Source organism: Triturus cristatus, chromosome 3_2 (assembly GCF_964204655.1).
Source record: "Triturus cristatus chromosome 3_2, aTriCri1.1, whole genome shotgun sequence".
NCBI classification, from domain to species: domain Eukaryota; kingdom Metazoa; phylum Chordata; class Amphibia; order Caudata; family Salamandridae; genus Triturus; species Triturus cristatus.
The window spans coordinates 279,339,757-279,358,816 of NC_140584.1; the positions used below are offsets into that span (position 1 = coordinate 279,339,757).

Genomic DNA, 19,060 nt, shown 5'->3' on the forward strand with positions numbered 1-19,060 from the left:
ACCACAGCATCACTCAGGGCAACCACAGCATCACTCAGGGCCACCACAGCATCACTCAGAGCCAACACAGCATCACTCTGGGCCCACCACAGCATCACTCTGGGCCCACCACAGCATCACTCTGGGCCCACCACAGCATCACTCTGGGCCCACCACAGCATCCCTCAGCACCACCACAGCATCACTCAGGGCCACCACAGCATCACTCAGGGCCTCCACAGCATCACTCAGGGCCACCACAGCATCACTCAGGGCCACCACAGCATCACTCAGGGCCACCACAGCATCACTCAGGGCCACCAGAGCATCACTCAGGGCCACCAGAGCATCACTCAGGGCCACCAGAGCATCACTCAGGGCCACCAGAGCATCACTCAGGGCCACCAGAGCATCACTCAGGGCCACCAGAGCATCACTCAGGGCCACCAGAGCATCACTCAGGGCCATCACAGCATCACTCAGGGCCATCACAGCATCACTCAGGGCTATTACAGCATCACTCAGGGCCATTACAGCATCCCTCAGGGCCATCACAGCATCACAGCATCACTCAGGGCCATCACAGCATCACTCAGGGCCATCACAGCATCACTCAGGGCCATCACAGCATCACTCAGGGCCATCACAGCATCACTCAGGGCCATCACAGCATCACTCAGGGCCATCACAGCATCACTCAGGGCCATCACAGCATCACTCAGGGCCATCACAGCATCACTCAGGGCCATCACAGCATCACTCAGGGCCATCACAGCATCACTCAGGGCCATTACAGCATCACTCAGGTCCATTACAGCATCACTCAAGGCCATCACAGCATCACTCAGGGCCATCACAGCATCACTCAGGGCCATCACAGCATCACTCAGGGCCATCACAGCATCACTCGGGGCCATCACAGCATCACTCGGGGCCATCACAGCATCACTCGGGGCCATCACAGCATCACTCGGGGCCATCACAGCATCACTCGGGGCCATCACAGCATCACTCGGGGCCATCACAGCATCACTCGGGGCCATCACAGCATCACTCGGGGCCAGCACAGCATCACTCGCCTTCAGCACAGCATCACTCGCCTTCAGCACAGCATCACTCGCCTTCAGCACAGCATCACTCGCCTTCAGCACAGCATCACTCGCCTTCAGCACAGCATCACTCGCCTTCAGCATAGCATCACTCGCCTTCAGCACAGCATCACTAAGCACCACCACAGCATCACTCAGGGCCACCACAGCATCACTCAGGAACACCACAGCATCACTCAGGGCCACCACAGCATCACTCAGGGTTACCACAGCATCACTATGCGCTTCCACAGCATCACTATGCGCTTCCACAGCATCACTATGCGCTTCCACAGCATCACTATGCGCTTCCACAGCATCACTATGCGCTACCACAGCATCACTATGCGCTACCACAGCATCACTATGCGCTACCACAGCATCACTATGCGCTACCACAGCATCACTATGCGCTACCACAGCATCACTATGCGCTACCACAGCATCACTATGCGCTACCACAGCATCACTATGCGCTACCACAGCATCACTCTGCAGCGCAACAGCATCAGTCAGCAGAACCACAGCATCAGTCAGCAGAACCACAGCATCTCTCAGGGCCCCCACAGCATCACTCAGGGCCACCACAGCATCACTCAGGGCCACCACAGCATCACTCAGGGCCACCACAGCATCACTCAGGGTCACCACAGCATCACTCAGGGCCACCACAGCATCACTCAGGGCCACCACAGCATCACTCGGGGCCACCACAGCATCACTCGGGGCCACCACAGCATCACTCGGGGCCACCACAGCATCACTCGGGGCCACCACAGCATCACTCGGGGCCACCACAGCATCACTCGGGGCCACCACAGCATCACTCGGGGCCACCACAGCATCACTCGGGGCCACCACAGCATCACTCGGGGCCACCACAGCATAACTCGGGGCCACCACAGCATCACTCGGGGCCACCACAGCATCACTCGGGGCCACCACAGCATCACTCGGGGCCACCACAGCATCACTCGGGGTCACCACAGCATCACTCAGGGCCAGCAAAGCATCACTCAACGCCACCACAGCATAACCCAGAACCACCACAGCATCACTCAACGACACCACAGCATCACTCAGTGCTTCTTACACTTTTTAATTACAACTTCTTAGCATGCTGCACAGCAGCCACACTTCTCTACGGCACAGCTTAGAAACATTGGCAAAGTCAATAGCTCTACCTAAACACTTAAAGGCGCCCCAATGCATACCCAATAGGTTTCGCCTTTGGGACATTGTAAGTGTTTAGTTATCCAGCACAATATCCTTCATTAAACAACATCAAGTGTTGCATGGCTAAACACTTATAAGATCCCAAAAGCGAGACCTATTGGCTATGCCAATGCTTGTTAACACTGTGACTGGACACTGGGCATAAGTAGATCCCAATTTAATAGACATAAGCAGCTTGTAAGTGTCCATAATAGATAGTGGAGCAAACTTATCGAGGGTAGGCTGTAAATCGGACTCTGGCTTATGGCCTTTATTTGGTCCGTAGTATCCTTTGTGGTTGGTTCTTTGAATGAAGAAAATATGGACTCAACTTGTTCCCAGAAAAAATTGGCAATTTCATCACAAAGGCCCTGACTCTTTGGGATGTTTGCTGGGCGAGGGTGAGCTAAACTGGTTACTGTTTTAAACAGCTCTTTGGACACATTTTTAGCTAAGTTAATTTAGTTAACAAAGAACTCTTGTTTTGTTTAAAAAATCAATTGTTTGTAGATCCTGAGGCTTTGGTTGTAGATGCTTTTTTCTGATTCTTTGTATTCTGTCCTCCAATTTCTCTCCAGACGTTTACAGCACACCTTCTGGTCTTTAAGTTCTTGTGTGTATCAAGGGGCGGAAGGTTGTGCCCTATTGAGAGTAAGTATTTTCTTACGTGCACTCCTAGCTGATCTTTCTTGTTTTATTCCCCAAAGATGCAGCTCACTGTGTTCCCAGGATTTTCCCTGCTCAAAATTAGAGCCACAGCAGGAGAGAGACTTTCAGTGGAGATACTGGACTCTGTCTCTCGAGTCTGCAAAATATCAACTCCCTGACACTCAGACTAGTTTTTGGGAGTTTGTCATTCAAGGGAAAGCAAGACCCGTACACCTTCTCAAGGTAGATGGGAATTCTTCCAACAGGAAGTCGTCTGATGACATCACAGTCCAAATAGCACTCGAACTTAAGAGTGATAATTGGCAGGTTTTATAAGGTTAACACAGCAGTTATTGTCAAGCTTTCCTATGTAAATCATGGCAGAATTCCCACGCATGCGCTGCCTTTACTTTTCAGCGCAATGCCCCACTCCGGGATCCAAAGAATGTCTTCCTGCACAATTACTCCCAGAATGTCTTATACCTTTGCAACATGACTGAGTGCAGTTTTTTTCAGGTTTCTCTTTCCATCACCAAGCTCCGTCCAAAGCCAACCTGCTTGGGCCCTACTATTATCTACCAAACACACCCTTTGTATGCACCCCTACATTCTCACTCACATGGCTTATGGCTGTGAGATCGCTGTGCCTAAAGAGAGGCCATTGTTGTAACTCGCATTTTATTTATAGTTGCTTAATCATAATTGCAGAGTCAGATAGGAAGCTATTGTTGAACTTGTAAATTAATAAATGCTCACCCTACTGGTCCATGATTTGCCAAAGTAGGAGGCAGTAACAAGCCGGCAGCCCTTTGAGCATGGCTTTAATCAAGGCAAGTTGCTTTTGACAGATGGCTCTTAAAGGAGAGGGGACTAAAATTGAGAAAGCCTTTTGTTTCTGGCAAAACTGAGATCTCTGACAGTTTTACTCCTCTCCTGGGCTGAGTGAATGTGTGGAAGATACTCATTACTGGTGAACTACAGAGGGTTCCAACAGAGACAGACATGACAGCTACAGCCCTAAAGAACAGAAAGTTGGGTATGTTATAAAAGTAAATTTTGTAACATAAAAAAAGAAATGATTACTAATTGTTTTTATTTCCATTATTACTTCCCACAATAATGACGTTCCTATATTTTACTGACACAATGTTTAAAATTGAAAAGTGTGCTGGCTTACTAATGGGTAAAGTGCTGTGGCCTCACTTTGTAACAAAGTGCTGTGTTTCATGTAATCATTTTCCAAAGAAAAGTGCTACCACTTTAAATACTATAAAGCTGTACCCCACTTTTATAATGCACGCGGACACTGCTTACATGGTTTAATTACAGCATTCCACCTGCAAAAAGGATCACTTTGCAATTCCACGCTCAGGGCTAAGCAGTTTTACTGGACTGCTTTCCAACTCACGTGTTAGGGTTTGTTTCAGCTATGAGTTGCGAATTGTTTTTTTTCCCATAACTATTATTTAAAATCATCTGCTGTTGAATTATTTGATATTTTGAAATTCTATGTGATTACTTTTTTTTTTTTAATTAATTATTTTATTGTTCAAGAGATAATGGTCCTCATATACAAAGATTCCATTTAAGGAATCGTAAATAGCAAAAAAAATAACGTTTTGCAATTCCTTAAATGGAATGTACAAAATTAATTTGTTAGAAGTGGTCGCAATTTGTGCATCGACTTCTAACTAATCCATTGGTATTTTGAAAGCCGACCTACGTAATTTTAGGTTCGTTCTCAAACTACCAATTAATAGTGTGTCCCAGTTCGACCTACCTCATTAATATGCATGAGGTAGGCCATACATTGATACCCACTATAATTGGTTACATCGGAATCCTAGGTTGGGTAGGTTGTCTATACACTTTTTACTTTTTAAACCTTTCCCGCACTTTGAATCCTTAATGGCCAATGTACAGCCCCAACTGGCCAAATTACTCTGAATGCAATTTCGGTTTGGCATTCTTCAAGTTAGAGCACATGCATCGAGGTGCAACACACGACACCAGCAACTCTGTGGACACTAACTGCAATTTGTGTAACTTTCAGGCTGAGGCAAATCTGACGCACATTCTATTATGTCCTGTCTGTTCTAATTTTAGAAGGAAATGGATCCGCCCCGTATGTCGTAAATTGGGGTTCAGTAAACATCAAGATGCACTAAGGATCCTAAAAACGAATACTGCTCCGCCCATAGTTTACAACATAAGTAGATATCTATTTGGCTTGTGTCGAAAAGAGGGGCATGAAATTTTAACGCACATTGCACTTTGTAATTAATTATAACTATTGTAGAAGTGTATTTTGTGATTTAGTTATGATTACTGTAGACCTGCATCTCAACCATACAATAACTACTCTAATAACTATGTAAAGTAGTGGGTTCATTTACCTATTGTGGCGATCTTGGAATGTGGGCCTGAGGGTCTGTATGGTGGACCCCTATTTCTTGTTGTAGGCATGGGAAAATAAGCAGTGATGTCTATGGACTGTCCCAAAAGGTTGTTTGTGGTGGTCTCTTCTGATTTAACAGGCACATGCTAGAAATATTGCTTTTAAATAAAGCAATCTTTTTTTCAAATGCAGCCTGTAAGAAGCTGTCTCTCTATATAGTGCACTATAATGAAGTATACTATGCAGAGAGTCCAGTGAGACCCAGATTGGTATACAGAGGCAAAAGTAGATAATACTAACACTCTATTTGCGGTAGTGTGGGTGAGCAGTTAGGCTTATCAGAAGGTAGTGCTAAGCATTTGTTGTACTCACAAAGGCAATAAATGATACACACAGTCAAGAATAAATTTGAGACTAATTTACAAAAATAACACTGATTTTTATATAATTTTTCAGACCAAGAACTTTGTTCTACTGTAAGTACTTTTCGAGATATGACTTTTTAAGTTTGAAAAATCACTTTAGTGCGCAATTGCGCACCATTGAAGTCAATGGGAGAAAATAGAAAAATGCATATAAAATCATACAGATGGATTTCGAGGTTCACCTTTGGTATTTAGGTAAGTAGCAAGGCCAGGTCCAATCTTCCACCAATGGGTTCTCGGGAGCGTCCTGGATTCGGCCGGGAACAGGGTGCTGAGGTCGTTGGTAGCTGTTGCGCTACAAAGAAGGGAGCCACCTGAAAACACGCATCACGAGGGGACTTAAAGGTAAGTCTGAGGTGTCCCACTCTGGGGAGCAGGTCGCCAGGGCCTCAGGACCACAGGAGCACACCTCGTTCGTCGCTACCCATGCTGGACGGGCTGGGTGCAGAGCACGGAGGTCAGCCGGGTGGTGTGCTTTAAGATGCCATCGCGGTCAGGGGCAGGCAACTTAGAGAGGCAATTCCAGGACAGCTGGGCCACTCACGAAGCGGGTCTAAGCTAGAGAGGGTCTGGTACCCAGTGTATTGGTGCGGCACAGATCCTGTATATCCTGGTGTCTCCCCACTTGAAGGGTAGACAGATTTGATCCTCCGGGGTGGGTGTACCACTTTTGGTTCGGGTGCTGCGTTGGAGTCGCCTGGGAGCAGCAGTTTGGGAAACTGGTTTCTATGGGTTCAATGCTTGTGGACTGTAGGGGAGTAGGACCTCCACTCCAAGGGAGTTCTTCGGCGATTTGTCAAAGGTTGGAGGTGCTCCGGGGTTCTTTGAGGCCATACAGTTGCAGGAAGAGACAGCACACTACGATTGTTGAATCCTTAAGGCAGCAGACAGGGTTTGGCGCCAATTTTCTGCAGCAGGAATTTAATCCTCGGGTCAGCAGCTCTTCTTTGTCCTTATTTTCTCTGTGTCTGTCCATTCTAAAGTTCAGAGTCCAGGAATGCCACCTAAATACTAAATGTAGGGTGTGTTAAAGGGGGTGACAGGTAGTTTCCAATCGGCTACCTACCTTTAGGGCGTCTACACCCTCTAAGTGACCACTTCCTGTGGGAAGGGGCACTAATCTAGCCGTATTTGGCTAATTCCCTCTCAAACCAAGATGGAGGAAAATGAAAAGTGGTCTCCACATCGCCTGCGCCACCTTAGGGGTGGTGCTGGCTGAATGGGAACCCACCTCCTAATTTAACAAATGTTCCCGCCTGTCCTCTAGCCAAATGTGGAGCAGGACAGGGGGTCGGCATCCTGCACTAGCTGGAGCTGCCTGGGTGCATTGGAATTCCCACTTCTGTGGAGTTTAACCCACCCACTTATTACCTGCTCTGAGCAGATGGTAACTGTGTGTGAGGGGGCTAGTGAATGACGAGAAGTGGGAGAGGACATCTTGAGAGTGGGACATTGAAGGGATGGATGTTGTCTGGCAGTGGGAGAATTATATGCTCACCCTGTGGCTTAGAATGAGGGGCTGAGGGCCGTTCTTCAATGCAGCACCTTCCAAACACGCTTTTACCTGGCGGATCTTCTGGCCGATAAAATCTAGTCCGGTGTTCCCACACCCAGTAACACAGCCCACTTATGATGGAGTGGAGTGGAATCCACCCAGGTATTTTGCTGCGTTCACATCCACATCCGAGCTTACATAGCATATATGGTTACCATATTTTAGAGAAAAGCACATGCAGTGGGGAGCTGTTTGCCAGTCCGTCCCTACCCAGTGGTCAAAACACCACCTATCCAGATGGATCATATAATCTAGGGCAAACACACAGAATGATACATTTCCTACACTTATTCTTTGTGCTAGAGGGCTTGGTGACCTCAGTGGAAGGGACTTTAAAGGCAAAAGGAAGCCTTGAACGTTAAAGGAGGGACCTCAGTTGTAAAGGGGGTAATTAGTGGTGAAGCTGTAACGTTACTGGCTACAAACACAGTGGTAAAGATGTGACTTAGTTAGTTAGGGAATGATTTGAGTGGTAAAGGTGTAACTAGAGCAGCTAATTTGAGGCTTCCATGGTAAACATAAAGGTGATGGGTGAATGCTTTGTCTTAGTCACTGGCAATTGCTGAGGGCAGCATTCCAGTCCATCATTATCACCCTCAATGCCACTCCAGATAGAGACCTGTTATAGGCAAATCAGCTTTAGTCCTGTTCAAGCAAGTACAGCCCTGCCCGAACTGCAAGCCAAGTCCACTCTTAACGTCAACATAAGCAACCACAGATTAGCTTTGGCCTACTTGGGAATCATCAGTGAGGAACAGCTAAACCCCTTTAGCCAGTGCTTAATTTAAAAAAATATTAAGTTTGCTCCCTAAGTTTTGCTTAGAAGCCCACGACTGGTGCTGTCGAAGGTCAGCATGCAACGTACCAAAGCTGCATAATCTTGAGTCCATTTCATGCCTCTAATACACTACCAGACCCGCCCTGCCTTTTTATCTAACTCTTGCCGGTTCCTTTTGATCTCTGCTTAGTCCAGTGCTTAATTTGTGCCAGTGCTTTCCGGTGCTCAGCACCGGCACTTAAATCACAGGGCTATGCGGTCTTTCTCCTCCTGCAGAGGACCCGGTAATTATTAATAATGAATTCCTGTTCATTCCTCTGTTGCTGCCTGGTATGTCCTCTTCGTGAGGCCCACCCCGGTCCAGGCATGGTAAAAGATCGACAACATGACGTTCATCACGTTAGTGATGTCACGTCAGCAGATCGTGGCTGCCTCCCACAAAGAACATGCTTTCATTTCCGTTGGGGAACTGCCGAGGGCGGGCTTTTGGCTGAACGCACGGCAGGCTGGAATTGTGTAGTACTGCAGGTCAAATGTTTTACAATAACGTAAAACTTCCAGTAGAAGTGAATTTAAACGAGCGCCCACGATAAAAGCAGCAGGTATGAGTTTCATAGAATCTATTTACTTGCTTCATAAGTAGAGAGGTAACGTGGTGCAGTCGCTATTGGGCTTCTCAGAATCCTGTGAATTAATTGTTGTTTTGTGAAACTGGGCGTGAAGTGCCTTATGTTACATGCATTCCCGATATTTTTCCCTGACACCCTCATTGCGATTTAGTTGGACCGCTTATTTCCTGCTTAATGTAATCTATTCGTTTGGGCCTTTTCACGTAGTTTAGCAGTATCATGTTTCTAGAATGGCTTTCGTTTGCTTTTTTCCACGTGCTTTGAATCGCTCCTTGTAAGAGAAAGTTTTATAGTGTCAGTTATGAATACCTTCGTACACATGGACGCGTACTTGGTGCAACTCACGGTTGCCTCAGAGTGTTTGCCATTTGTGTCAGTCAACCATGGTTGTAAAGAGTCACTCGTGAGGGCCGGGGAAGGGAGAGTATTATCACATTATTTTGTCATTTTTTAACGTTGACACTGTCTGGGGAAAAGGTTTCACCTCCGCACCAGTTTGGCACCCAAATACAGCAAATGACCGGAAAAATGACCTAATCAGCCTTAGTGAAGTGCCTTCCAAAATAACTTGACTAAAATCATTGTTGGCGCTTGTTGCGATGAAACTTTGGTGCACGATTTGTCGACCATCCTGAATCGCACCCCGCTCAGTAACATGAGACAACTACTGGCAGAAAGAGCTCTTTGAAGCAGATAACTTATTTATCTGAATTCTGATAGGTTCACGCGGAAACTTCAGTGTGGAACATCGTAATATCTCATAGAATGAATGCTGCACGTCCTAAAAAGCTGTTCTTGCCAGTGTGGCTGAAGATCCTGGTGCGTTGTTGTGCACAGCTGTCTTAAGTGAGACCTCAGATTTTCCTGCCTTTCCAGTCTGAGTGCACTGTGGCAGAAGAGGGTGTGCCCGGAAGCCCTTTCCTGTGTGTTTTTGTATACATTATTGTTAACATTCTGCTTTAACAATTAAGCAAACGTAATTCAGTCCTATCCAAAGACAGGAGAAAGAGCATAAACAAGTGCATGCAAAGCCATTTTGCTATCAAAATGGATGGCTATTCTAGCTTCCTGCAGCTAATCATAACTTCTTATATCTTGTTTCAATAATGTTGCTTCTAGGTAGGTTTATTACTACAGAAGCCCTGTTCCGAACCCTGGGCTATCATTCTGAACAGTTTGGACAGCAAAGTACATTTCCAGTAAGTTTAAAATGTAAGGGATTTTGAGGCGAATGCTTTTCTGGGCTTCATTCACATTGAGCAGCTGAATCTGGCCGAGTGACAGTTCTGACACTTCTGAATGTTGCCCATGTCTACTTTAGTTCTTTCTGGTCTTTCGGGCCCATTTAAAACTGCCCATGCCTTACTCCTGGCCCATGTTAGAGGTAGGCCTATGCAAGTATTGTTTATCGTGGGCCTTTTAGTTTTCCTTACGTTTCAGTTTTCTGCGCTGCCTCCACTTTCAAGCGCACATTACAGGAAAGGTCTCTCCTGTGCTGTGACACATTTTCTACATGTGTGGTGGCTACCAATATGTTTTCTTCCGGTTAAATTGAGAAATAGTTCTTGTCTTATCAAATTCGTTGCCATGCATGTTGCCCATTCTTGATTGAATGAACAGCAGTTGTCTAAAGTTGAATCTAGCAAGACAAAGTAAATGGTTGCAGGTGTATTGGAGGACCATAGCTCTTTTCTATACTGGCCACGAGAGTTAATGCTTGCCCAAACCTTTAATGCTGATATGCGGCTTAGGATTCCATTTGACTACACTCTTTCTGGCACCCCAGGGAAGAGTGTTGATGTACGTACCTTTTCGAGATGAGAACTCTGGAGTCGTTTCTCGCCAAAAAAAAAAAAAAAACGCTTGAACACCACATCAGGGATAACCAGTGCTTTATAAATGAAAACCTTTTCTCCCTTCTATCCCTCCGCTATGCTTCTCAATCCAAATAACTGATTGATATCCACCACTCAAATTACTTTCATATTTTACTATACTAACTCAACACTAATCCTTTATGGGTTCCGGAGTAGCGTGCTACTCACCGAAAAAGCGCTTTGACGCCTCGTCAGGAGTAGTATGCGCTATATAAATGCAAATACAATACATTAAAAGCAACAAGAGCCGCACAAAAAAAAATACATATCCGGCATTAAGGCACATTATTAATCTCACGTCTTTCATGCTGAGGGCCTGCGCTTCAGATTTATTGCCATGTAAAATCCGACCGATGGTTGCCAGAAACTGCGCTTGAGTCACATAGTTTGGGTTTGATAGCCTGATGCTATGAAATCCTCTGTAGATTTATTTTGCTGCCCTGCCTTTCTGAAATTAAAAAAGAGTGCATACTCTAGCATGCATTTTTATCAGCACGGACCTGGAGAGCTGTCTGTAATTCTGCTTTCGAACTTAGTACTCATGGCCCAAGACTAACTACAGTGTGCACGTGCTGCTCTGCACTTAGTAACTGCCAGCACTCTAATTGCGTGGCACAGGACCAGGCAGCATTACGAGGAGCAGCCGGGCAGCAGGCATAGCAGGACATTCTGAACCCAGTCAGCACAAGGTAACGCAAAAAAATGTGACTAGCCCGTCATCCCTCAAAGATCAGGTAACTGGAGCAAATCATTTTCGGCGCTTGGAGGGCCATTGCTGATTTTGTCATTTGTGTGTTTGCCTTGAAAATGAGGACTCTGTGCATTTTTGTAGTGTTTTCATTGCGACAGATAGTTTGTACTAGCTCAGCTGTGGGATATAAGAAGTCCACTTTTGTTAAAAGAAATAGCAGATAGCTGAAAAGAAAGCAGTTTCTAATCTACAAGTTGCTTTTGACTTTACCAAATTTAAAAGACTGGCTATAGAGAACCCTAAACAAAGAACACTTTAAAAAAAGGATACTCTCATCCAGAATCACAAGTGTATGCACTTTGTGATTTAAAATGTGGTTAGCAGTGGGCTGAAGCAGGTTAGGTAATAGCAGGAAAGTATTTGTATGTTTGAATTTTGCATACTTGCTGCATTGTCTCTGCAAGTGTGTCCTTTCATTTCATTTCCACTAAATTCAATTACTAGATGAATGAACACAACAGATGAAACTGATTGATCCAAACATACATGCCAGTTGATTTAAAGTGCCCAAAAACATAATGAGCAATAGTATGCTGCAGAAACCACTGTCCGGAAACCATTGTCAGTCTCCTTAATTATAATCCACTTATGGTAAAATGCTCCCTTGACCCACTACACTGTATGTAATTGGCTTATTATGAGATGGAAAGGGTTAACTGTTTTGAAAAAAGATTTATCATTTAGGAGCTAAATTGAAAAAGTCATATATGACTTTTTCATTCTTCCACCACTGTTGCCTCTTGAGGACTAAAGGGTCATTCATGTTGTGCAAATGATTCGGTGCACACTTGTTAAAATGTAGAATGTTTAGGATACACTACACAGACAGACCTGTGCAAACATGCCTGAAGTGGACAAATTGTAAAAGGAAGCCGTAATTTAAAAATATGACATTGTTTCTATCTTCACATGGAGTTAATTTGTGATGAATTTTTCAATACTCAAGTCAATGTAAGTGGATGAATTAATGAATTTCTAAGTGAACGTGTTGGCAGTGCCCGCTTTAGCACTCCTGGCACCTGATGCAACAATCTCTTTTGGCAGCGCGTACACCAAGCTTGAGAAGGTGGGGATGACCGCCATGTTCACATAAACTCTGAAAGAACGAGTCCTTACAACTAATAATGGCACAAGCTTTCACAGTGCATCCACAAATGGTGTGCCCCCAAGCTTTGCACTTAGTGATATGGTGTCCTTAATCGCTATTGTGTGTCTTGGACAGCACAGCTATGCATTGATGAGACAGGTCAAGAATGATATAGCCCTGTCAACCCTCAACTTTACATAATTAATTACTGTATATTTAATAAAGCAGAGGTGTTCTCTTTTCTTGCTTTTCCTCAGTATTTTTCTTTTCTTCCTACCCTTCACACCTTACTCCTTCCCTTCTCTCCATTCTTCTTTCACTTTCTGCCCTATGTCCACGTTTCTTCTTAATCGCCACCTCTCATCATTAACTGCTTTTCATTTTTCACCTTCTCATCTTTCCCTTCCACTCTTTTCATGCACTCCCCACAGTCTGCTCTTCTTCCCTTTCTCTTCTTTCCTTTTTTCATTCTCATCCTGCTCCACTCCAATCTCTGCTTTCTTCACTTCTCTTCACATTTTTTGTCTACTTATCTATCTTTGCCTTCAGACCTCTCCTCCTTCCTCACTCCCCCTTTTTATGTTTTTCCTTCTTGCACATTTTTTTATATCCACTCCAAGAATCTGTGTTTGTTCTCAGGGTCATACATTTTAATCTTGGTGTGGCAACTCAGTCTTTCATCTTTTTGAGGTTGATAAAAATGTGTGCAGTTGAGCTGGATCACAACATTTTAAATTCATTGTCAAGGCTTCTTTTGGTGAATATGTGCTTTACAAACATACATGGTATGTTAAGGACAAAAATGTATTTTAATCTTTTTTTTTTTCAATTTCTTTGCAATATTGCACTGTCATTATTCTCTCTGTACCTCCTGGACCTAGTATCTTTCATACTCGTATCCGTTCCCCTGACCTCCTTTCTTTCCATCGTCCCATCTTTTTTTCTTTTCCTTTTTTCTCTCCCTCAGCACCTCCAGCCATGCCTTCTTTCCCCTCTTGTTTCTTGCTTCCTTACACCCTCATTCATTCCCCATCCTTCCTCCCTTGGTGCATTTAATCCTTCTTCCTCCATTCATTTCGTACTTTCTTTTTTCCTGCTCCTTCCTTCATCCCTTCTTTAATTTCTTCCTTTCTGATCCCCAACCCTTCCTTCTGCGTTTCTTCCTCCTTTCCTTTCTTCTTTCTATTCATCTATCACGCATCATTGATTTCCTTTCTCCTTCTATCCCTTAATTTCTTCTTTTCACATTATTTTCTTATTTCTTCCTTCTTTCATCCATTACTTATTTATTTCCTCACTCCAGTACCCCCTTCCACCCTGCATTTGATGCTGCCTTCTATAATGAATTCCTTCCATCCCTTCCTTTCTTTTAAACCGCACAGTACAAGCACATTCTCTTTAGTTTGCAAAATTGCCTCAAGTCCTCTATTGACTTTTCCTAAAGCTGCATTTTCAGATTTGCACACATTCTCTTATTTGAGATAACTTTTAAGTTGTCATAGGCTTCCCATATGTTACATTATGTTATGTTGCAGTATTGATTTGTATAGCGCACTAATCACCCAAGAGGGTATCGAGGCACTTGGGCAGGTGTGTAGGTGGGAGGTTCTCAAAGTGCTTATGTGGAGAGCAATGTCTTCAGCTTCTTGCGGAACTCAAGATGTGAGGAGGTGGCTATGATGTGTTGAGGCTTGATGATGTGGGCGGAACCAATAAAGGAAGTGGGTGGAGCCTCTGGAGGAAGTGCGCAGAGCTGGACAAGTGGGCGTGGCCTCCCCAAAAAATTTGAGCGCCTGCACTTCATATTTTACAAATTAAGCACTGGCTTAGTCCCTTTGTGTTTTTTCGTCTTTCACTCCCTCCTCCTTTCCACCATTTGTGTTTTTCTTTCTGTTGCGCTGGATCAAAGCCCGTTACATTAAAAATAAGTGTCGGTGGGCCCCACCTGCAACCACTAGCTCAAATTAATCACAGCCTGTAGCTCAGTAAGCACAAGACCAATGTCTGAGCAAACCTGTCACACTTACAGCATTGCTCTGGGCAAAACATAAAGATGATGAGTGGAGTGCTTGCTAATTGTTTGCTAATCTGGCAAACGCACAAGCATTATTCCAGTCCATATTTTACCCACTATGCCACTCCAGACAAACCACCTATGTAAAAAAACATCCTTGGTCCTGCTCTGATAGGAACAAACCAGTGTTAACTGCCAAGTCAGATCTCCTTAGACCGGTTTTGGCCTCCTTAGGCCTCGTCTGTTAAGTTATAGCTTGAGTCCTCTGGCATAGTAGGTACGGAACCCCATCTGGGCATGCCTGGCTGTGGTATGTCATGATTTTAATAATAAAAGCAATGTTAGAAGCATGATCTCAGTGGGAAAGCTATGTTGTCAGTGGCAAACGTATGACAAAAGTGTTAAATGTGTGACTTTGGTGGTAAAGTTGTGACATCTGTGATGAAAACTTTATTGCAGTGCTAAAGGGTTGAAAACATGACTGTGGCACCAAATCTGTGAGCTTAGTGACCAGAGCGGTGAAAATATGATATTGGTGCCTACAGTGTCACATTAGAGGTGAAAGTGTGATTAGCGTTCTAAAGAGATAACATTAATATTTTAAAAATATGATTTTTCTCACTCTTCAGGGGATTCTGTCATTCAGAACGCAGCCAACAGTGGTGTAGGGCAGGCTGTGATCCAGATCGCAGCAGCCCTAGGGATCAGGACGATCAACATTGTACGAGACAGGTGTGTATGTTACCCTCAAGCCATCTGTTCCCATACATACTCCTTTCCTCCGCGGCCTCTTACACATTTTTAGCCTTCGACTCACGCTACGATTTGAGCCTATTTTATGTCTTTTTGAGAGACATGATTAAGGTATTGAAGCGTACAGCTGTAAGAAATTGGATTATCATTTGGGTTGGCTGTCTAACCACTTCAAAGAATAATGACAACCCTTGTCATGGTAACCCATCAAAGTCATTACATTAACCTGAGCTTAACCTCTGGTAGCAATGGAGACCAGGGATCACTGAAAGAATATCGTGACAAAAATATCACGTGGACAGACTATCATGTCAAAAGTATCAAGGACCAAAATATCGTGAAGGAAAGTGTAAATAGGTAAGCTTAGATTTACTATTCTTAACTCCACATCTACGTAACTTGACTATATATATCGGCAAGGTACATGTATGAGGTGTTATAGATAGTAAACCTTTCCTTACCTATAGAAACTTACCTTCACTATATTTTTGTCTTCGATATTCTTGAAACGATATTTCTTTCCCAATATTTTGTCTATATATCACGCAACCCACCTGCTTAAGTTAGGGTAATGTGTAAAGAATGTATGCAGTACCAAAACAGTAATAACGTTAAAACATTGCAAAATGAAAATCCTAAATTGAATTGGAAAAATAGAGTAAAATTTAATAAAATGACACCAAATTGATAAAATCCAGTAAAGGGAACTGAGATATGAATAGTAAAAGTTTTAAGGAGGAATATGCCAAGAAGCATAAGGTGCAAATGCCCCCCAGGACTTCCGAGACGACACTCAGAGACTCACAGGGTGTCGGGCAGAGGCCAAACAATAGGATCCAGTGCTGGTCCAGTTGCCACTGGTCAGCTAGGTAGTTACAGGAAAAAAGCCTCTTGTACATTGTTGTGTCTATATAGCTTTAAGAGGAGGTTAAACGTGTTTATCCTAGATACAAGAAAGAGAAGGTAGAGTTCTTCAGGACTCTTTTTGGGTCGCAGAAGCAGGGTTAGTCATCTTCTGATCTTCTTCAGGTCACAGAATGTTCTTTAGTGGGTGCTCGGATATACCACATTTATGCCTGGCAAGAGCTTCTCGGTAGGAATGACTCCTGGGCATGGCCAAACCAATGGGGTAAAAGTTCCCACTGCCAAACCTACCCACTTGGGGTATTTTCAAGATGGCAAAAGGCTTTGGCCACTCTAACCTTAGACTCTGAGAGCAGGGGTTATGTTTGGGAAGTGTACTATGGTACCCTAGTGTCCTTCCACATCTAACTCTAAATTCAGTTTGGGGAAGTCACTGTACCCAGAATATAGCCAGAGACACAAGTCTTGTAGAACAAAAGTAGGGGTTATCAGCAACCAGAGAGTAGATGGACAAGTATTGTTTTGGCATCCTATTTAATTTCCTTTCAGGTGTACCGCCAGTGTTTATCTGTAAAACCCAGCAGACCTATCAAGCAGGATTTGATGTTCAAGCAGGATTTGACACAGTGTCAAAAAGGATGCTCACAGCCCCCTTCTCCATATTCTGAAAGTTTCAGAAGAGTCACTTCTGCCCATTCAGGTCAGCCTATTGTTTGCTCCTAAAAGGTTTTTCACACCTTTTTTCACACCTCTTCAAATACTAATTACTGGCTCGAAAAAGTGGGAGAGCAAATAAAAATTTGCCTCTAGGAACTTCAGCCAGGGAAAAGGTAACTTTCTAAAAGTTACATTTCCGTAATATTTATTAAAAAAAATCTGTCTTCCCCTTTGAATTGGATTTTTAATAACTATTAAAAAATAGTTGTTTAATTGTTTTTCTAGCTAGTCCTATTCCAGAGATACCATATTAGAATTTTAATCTGTACTCTGGTTTTCTACAAAGGACAGCTAGGCCTGCCACAATTAAAAATAGCTTCTGGGTAATATTACATTCCTACATGTCCTACTTTTACATTCCATGCAGCCTGGTTTGTTGGCAATAAGGACTACATAGGGCTGACTTATAAAAATTTGGAAGGGAGGTTTTGACTTTCAATAGGATTTATTTTGGCAGGTCGGATTGACATTTTTACGCTTCTACTGTCTGGCTACACTGGTAGGCCTGAAGCCATGTTTGTACTTCCACTCTAGGAATACGTGCTGCAGTCACTTTTAACTTCCATCCCTGGACACATTTTGTGCAATATACTGTGGATTTACAGGCGAGATAAATATTAAAATTAGGAGTATGCCAATACGACCATGTTTAAAATGGGTGCACAGGCATTTTACTACTTGTTAGCAGGGGTAAAGTACACAGAGATATAAAACCGGCAAAGAATTTGGGGTGACCACACAGAAAAGGTGGATCTCATACACTTGCCCACCCATACACTATATCAGTCTGCCTTCTGTTCGTCGCTTTCATACATCTGTGATTGGCAGCATGTGTTCATTTAGGTAGGAAGCCAAGTGAGTATTTAAAACCCTATATGCAGAGACCAAGACTTCAGGATTTCTTGCCATCTCCTAGATACTTATCTTTTTGGTTTTTGATCAGCATGCCACTTGGTTCTCTGAAATGCGGAGCATTGCCCACAAGTAGTTCATTTTGTGGTTGGGCAATCTTGTGTCATAGCTTCAGTCACACACTTGTACTAATTTCCAAACATAGAACTACTAGATGATCAAAATTAAAATGTTTACTAATTTCCTGCATGCTGCTTATACACAGACCTCACAAGATCATTGCTTCACCCTTGCTTGTACAGTATCACCTCTCATTTGTAAGAGTGCATTCTAAATTCACTTACTATTTTTATGTGTACGCTTTCATGCAGTCGCCAGTAATCACAAGCAGACTGGATGTCCTGCTACTTTGCATTTATGTAATTATGTTTCCATGTGGGATGTATGCATGTACAGACCATGAACTTTACATGTAAACAGCAGAACACAGTCAAGTGGATGACTGCTGCAGAAGACCTATTGTTTGTAACATCTCTGTAGCAGGATCAAGATAAAAGAGCTGTTGCTTTCCTTACCTCCTGGTGTTAGTGAGTGATCACATTAAATGTATCAGACATCAACATTCAAATATCCTAACTTGTTCAACAGGCTGTTGCACCTGAAAATCTGTTATGACTGGGAAGGTTAGTCGCATGTCCTGCTAGCATAATCTGATTTAACTAACTTTGCTCTATTGTGTTGCCAGAGGGTACTGCCCTGTCACAGCACTACTGTTATTTACATTGTTGCCAGGATCCCTCAGCGATACAAAATTAGCAAATGCCAGTTTCAGAAAAATGCAGGCTGTTCTGTAGAGGGCCTCACGCTTATGAAGAAATCTGAGGAGTCCAGAAACTTAAGCCTCTTTCAAATGAGAAAATCCCCACGCCTCCATTGCCGAGTCAGGTCTGTTGGGATAGTAGGTGTCTAGAATGGCTCATCCAATCCTCATTGCCTGTTTTTCCTGCCCAGGCCAGACTTGCAGACTTTGGTGGAGAAACTGACTGTCATGGGAGCCGACCACGTCATCCCAGAGGAACAGCTAAGGAAGCCTGAGATGAAGGACCTCTTCAAGGTATGTTCCCTTTGCCTGTTTCCTAAGGTTGGAAGATGCTGTTAACCTTGCATCAAAACATCTGTTCTATACATCACAAGGGCGTACTGAGATGCTAAGTTCACATATAAGTTGGGGTACGTTCAGCCAGCCTTGTGTGTTGTCTAATATCACTATTTATTGGGGTACCTGTAACTTCCCATTATAAATGGAGGGCTGGAAGAATGGAACACAAAATATTATGAGCAAAACAACTGTGGCAGGCTGAACAGCGTATCCCTCTGGTATGAAAACCCACATTGCTACACAAAGCCATGTTGGGTTTGTTAACATCTCG

At 43.8% G+C, this 19,060-nt stretch overlaps 1 protein-coding gene across 1 annotated transcript in view; it reads left to right on the top strand.

Annotated features, from left to right (window-relative positions):
- Window positions 1-19,060, top strand: part of MECR (mitochondrial trans-2-enoyl-CoA reductase) — a 47,640-nt gene that overhangs the window by 21,687 nt on the left and 6,893 nt on the right. Inside the window, exons 5-6 of the mRNA XM_085647596.1 lie at window positions 15,074-15,176; window positions 18,642-18,744. Coding sequence (XP_085503722.1) covers window positions 15,074-15,176; window positions 18,642-18,744 — 206 coding nt within the window. The remainder of the gene's footprint in view (window positions 1-15,073; window positions 15,177-18,641; window positions 18,745-19,060) is intronic.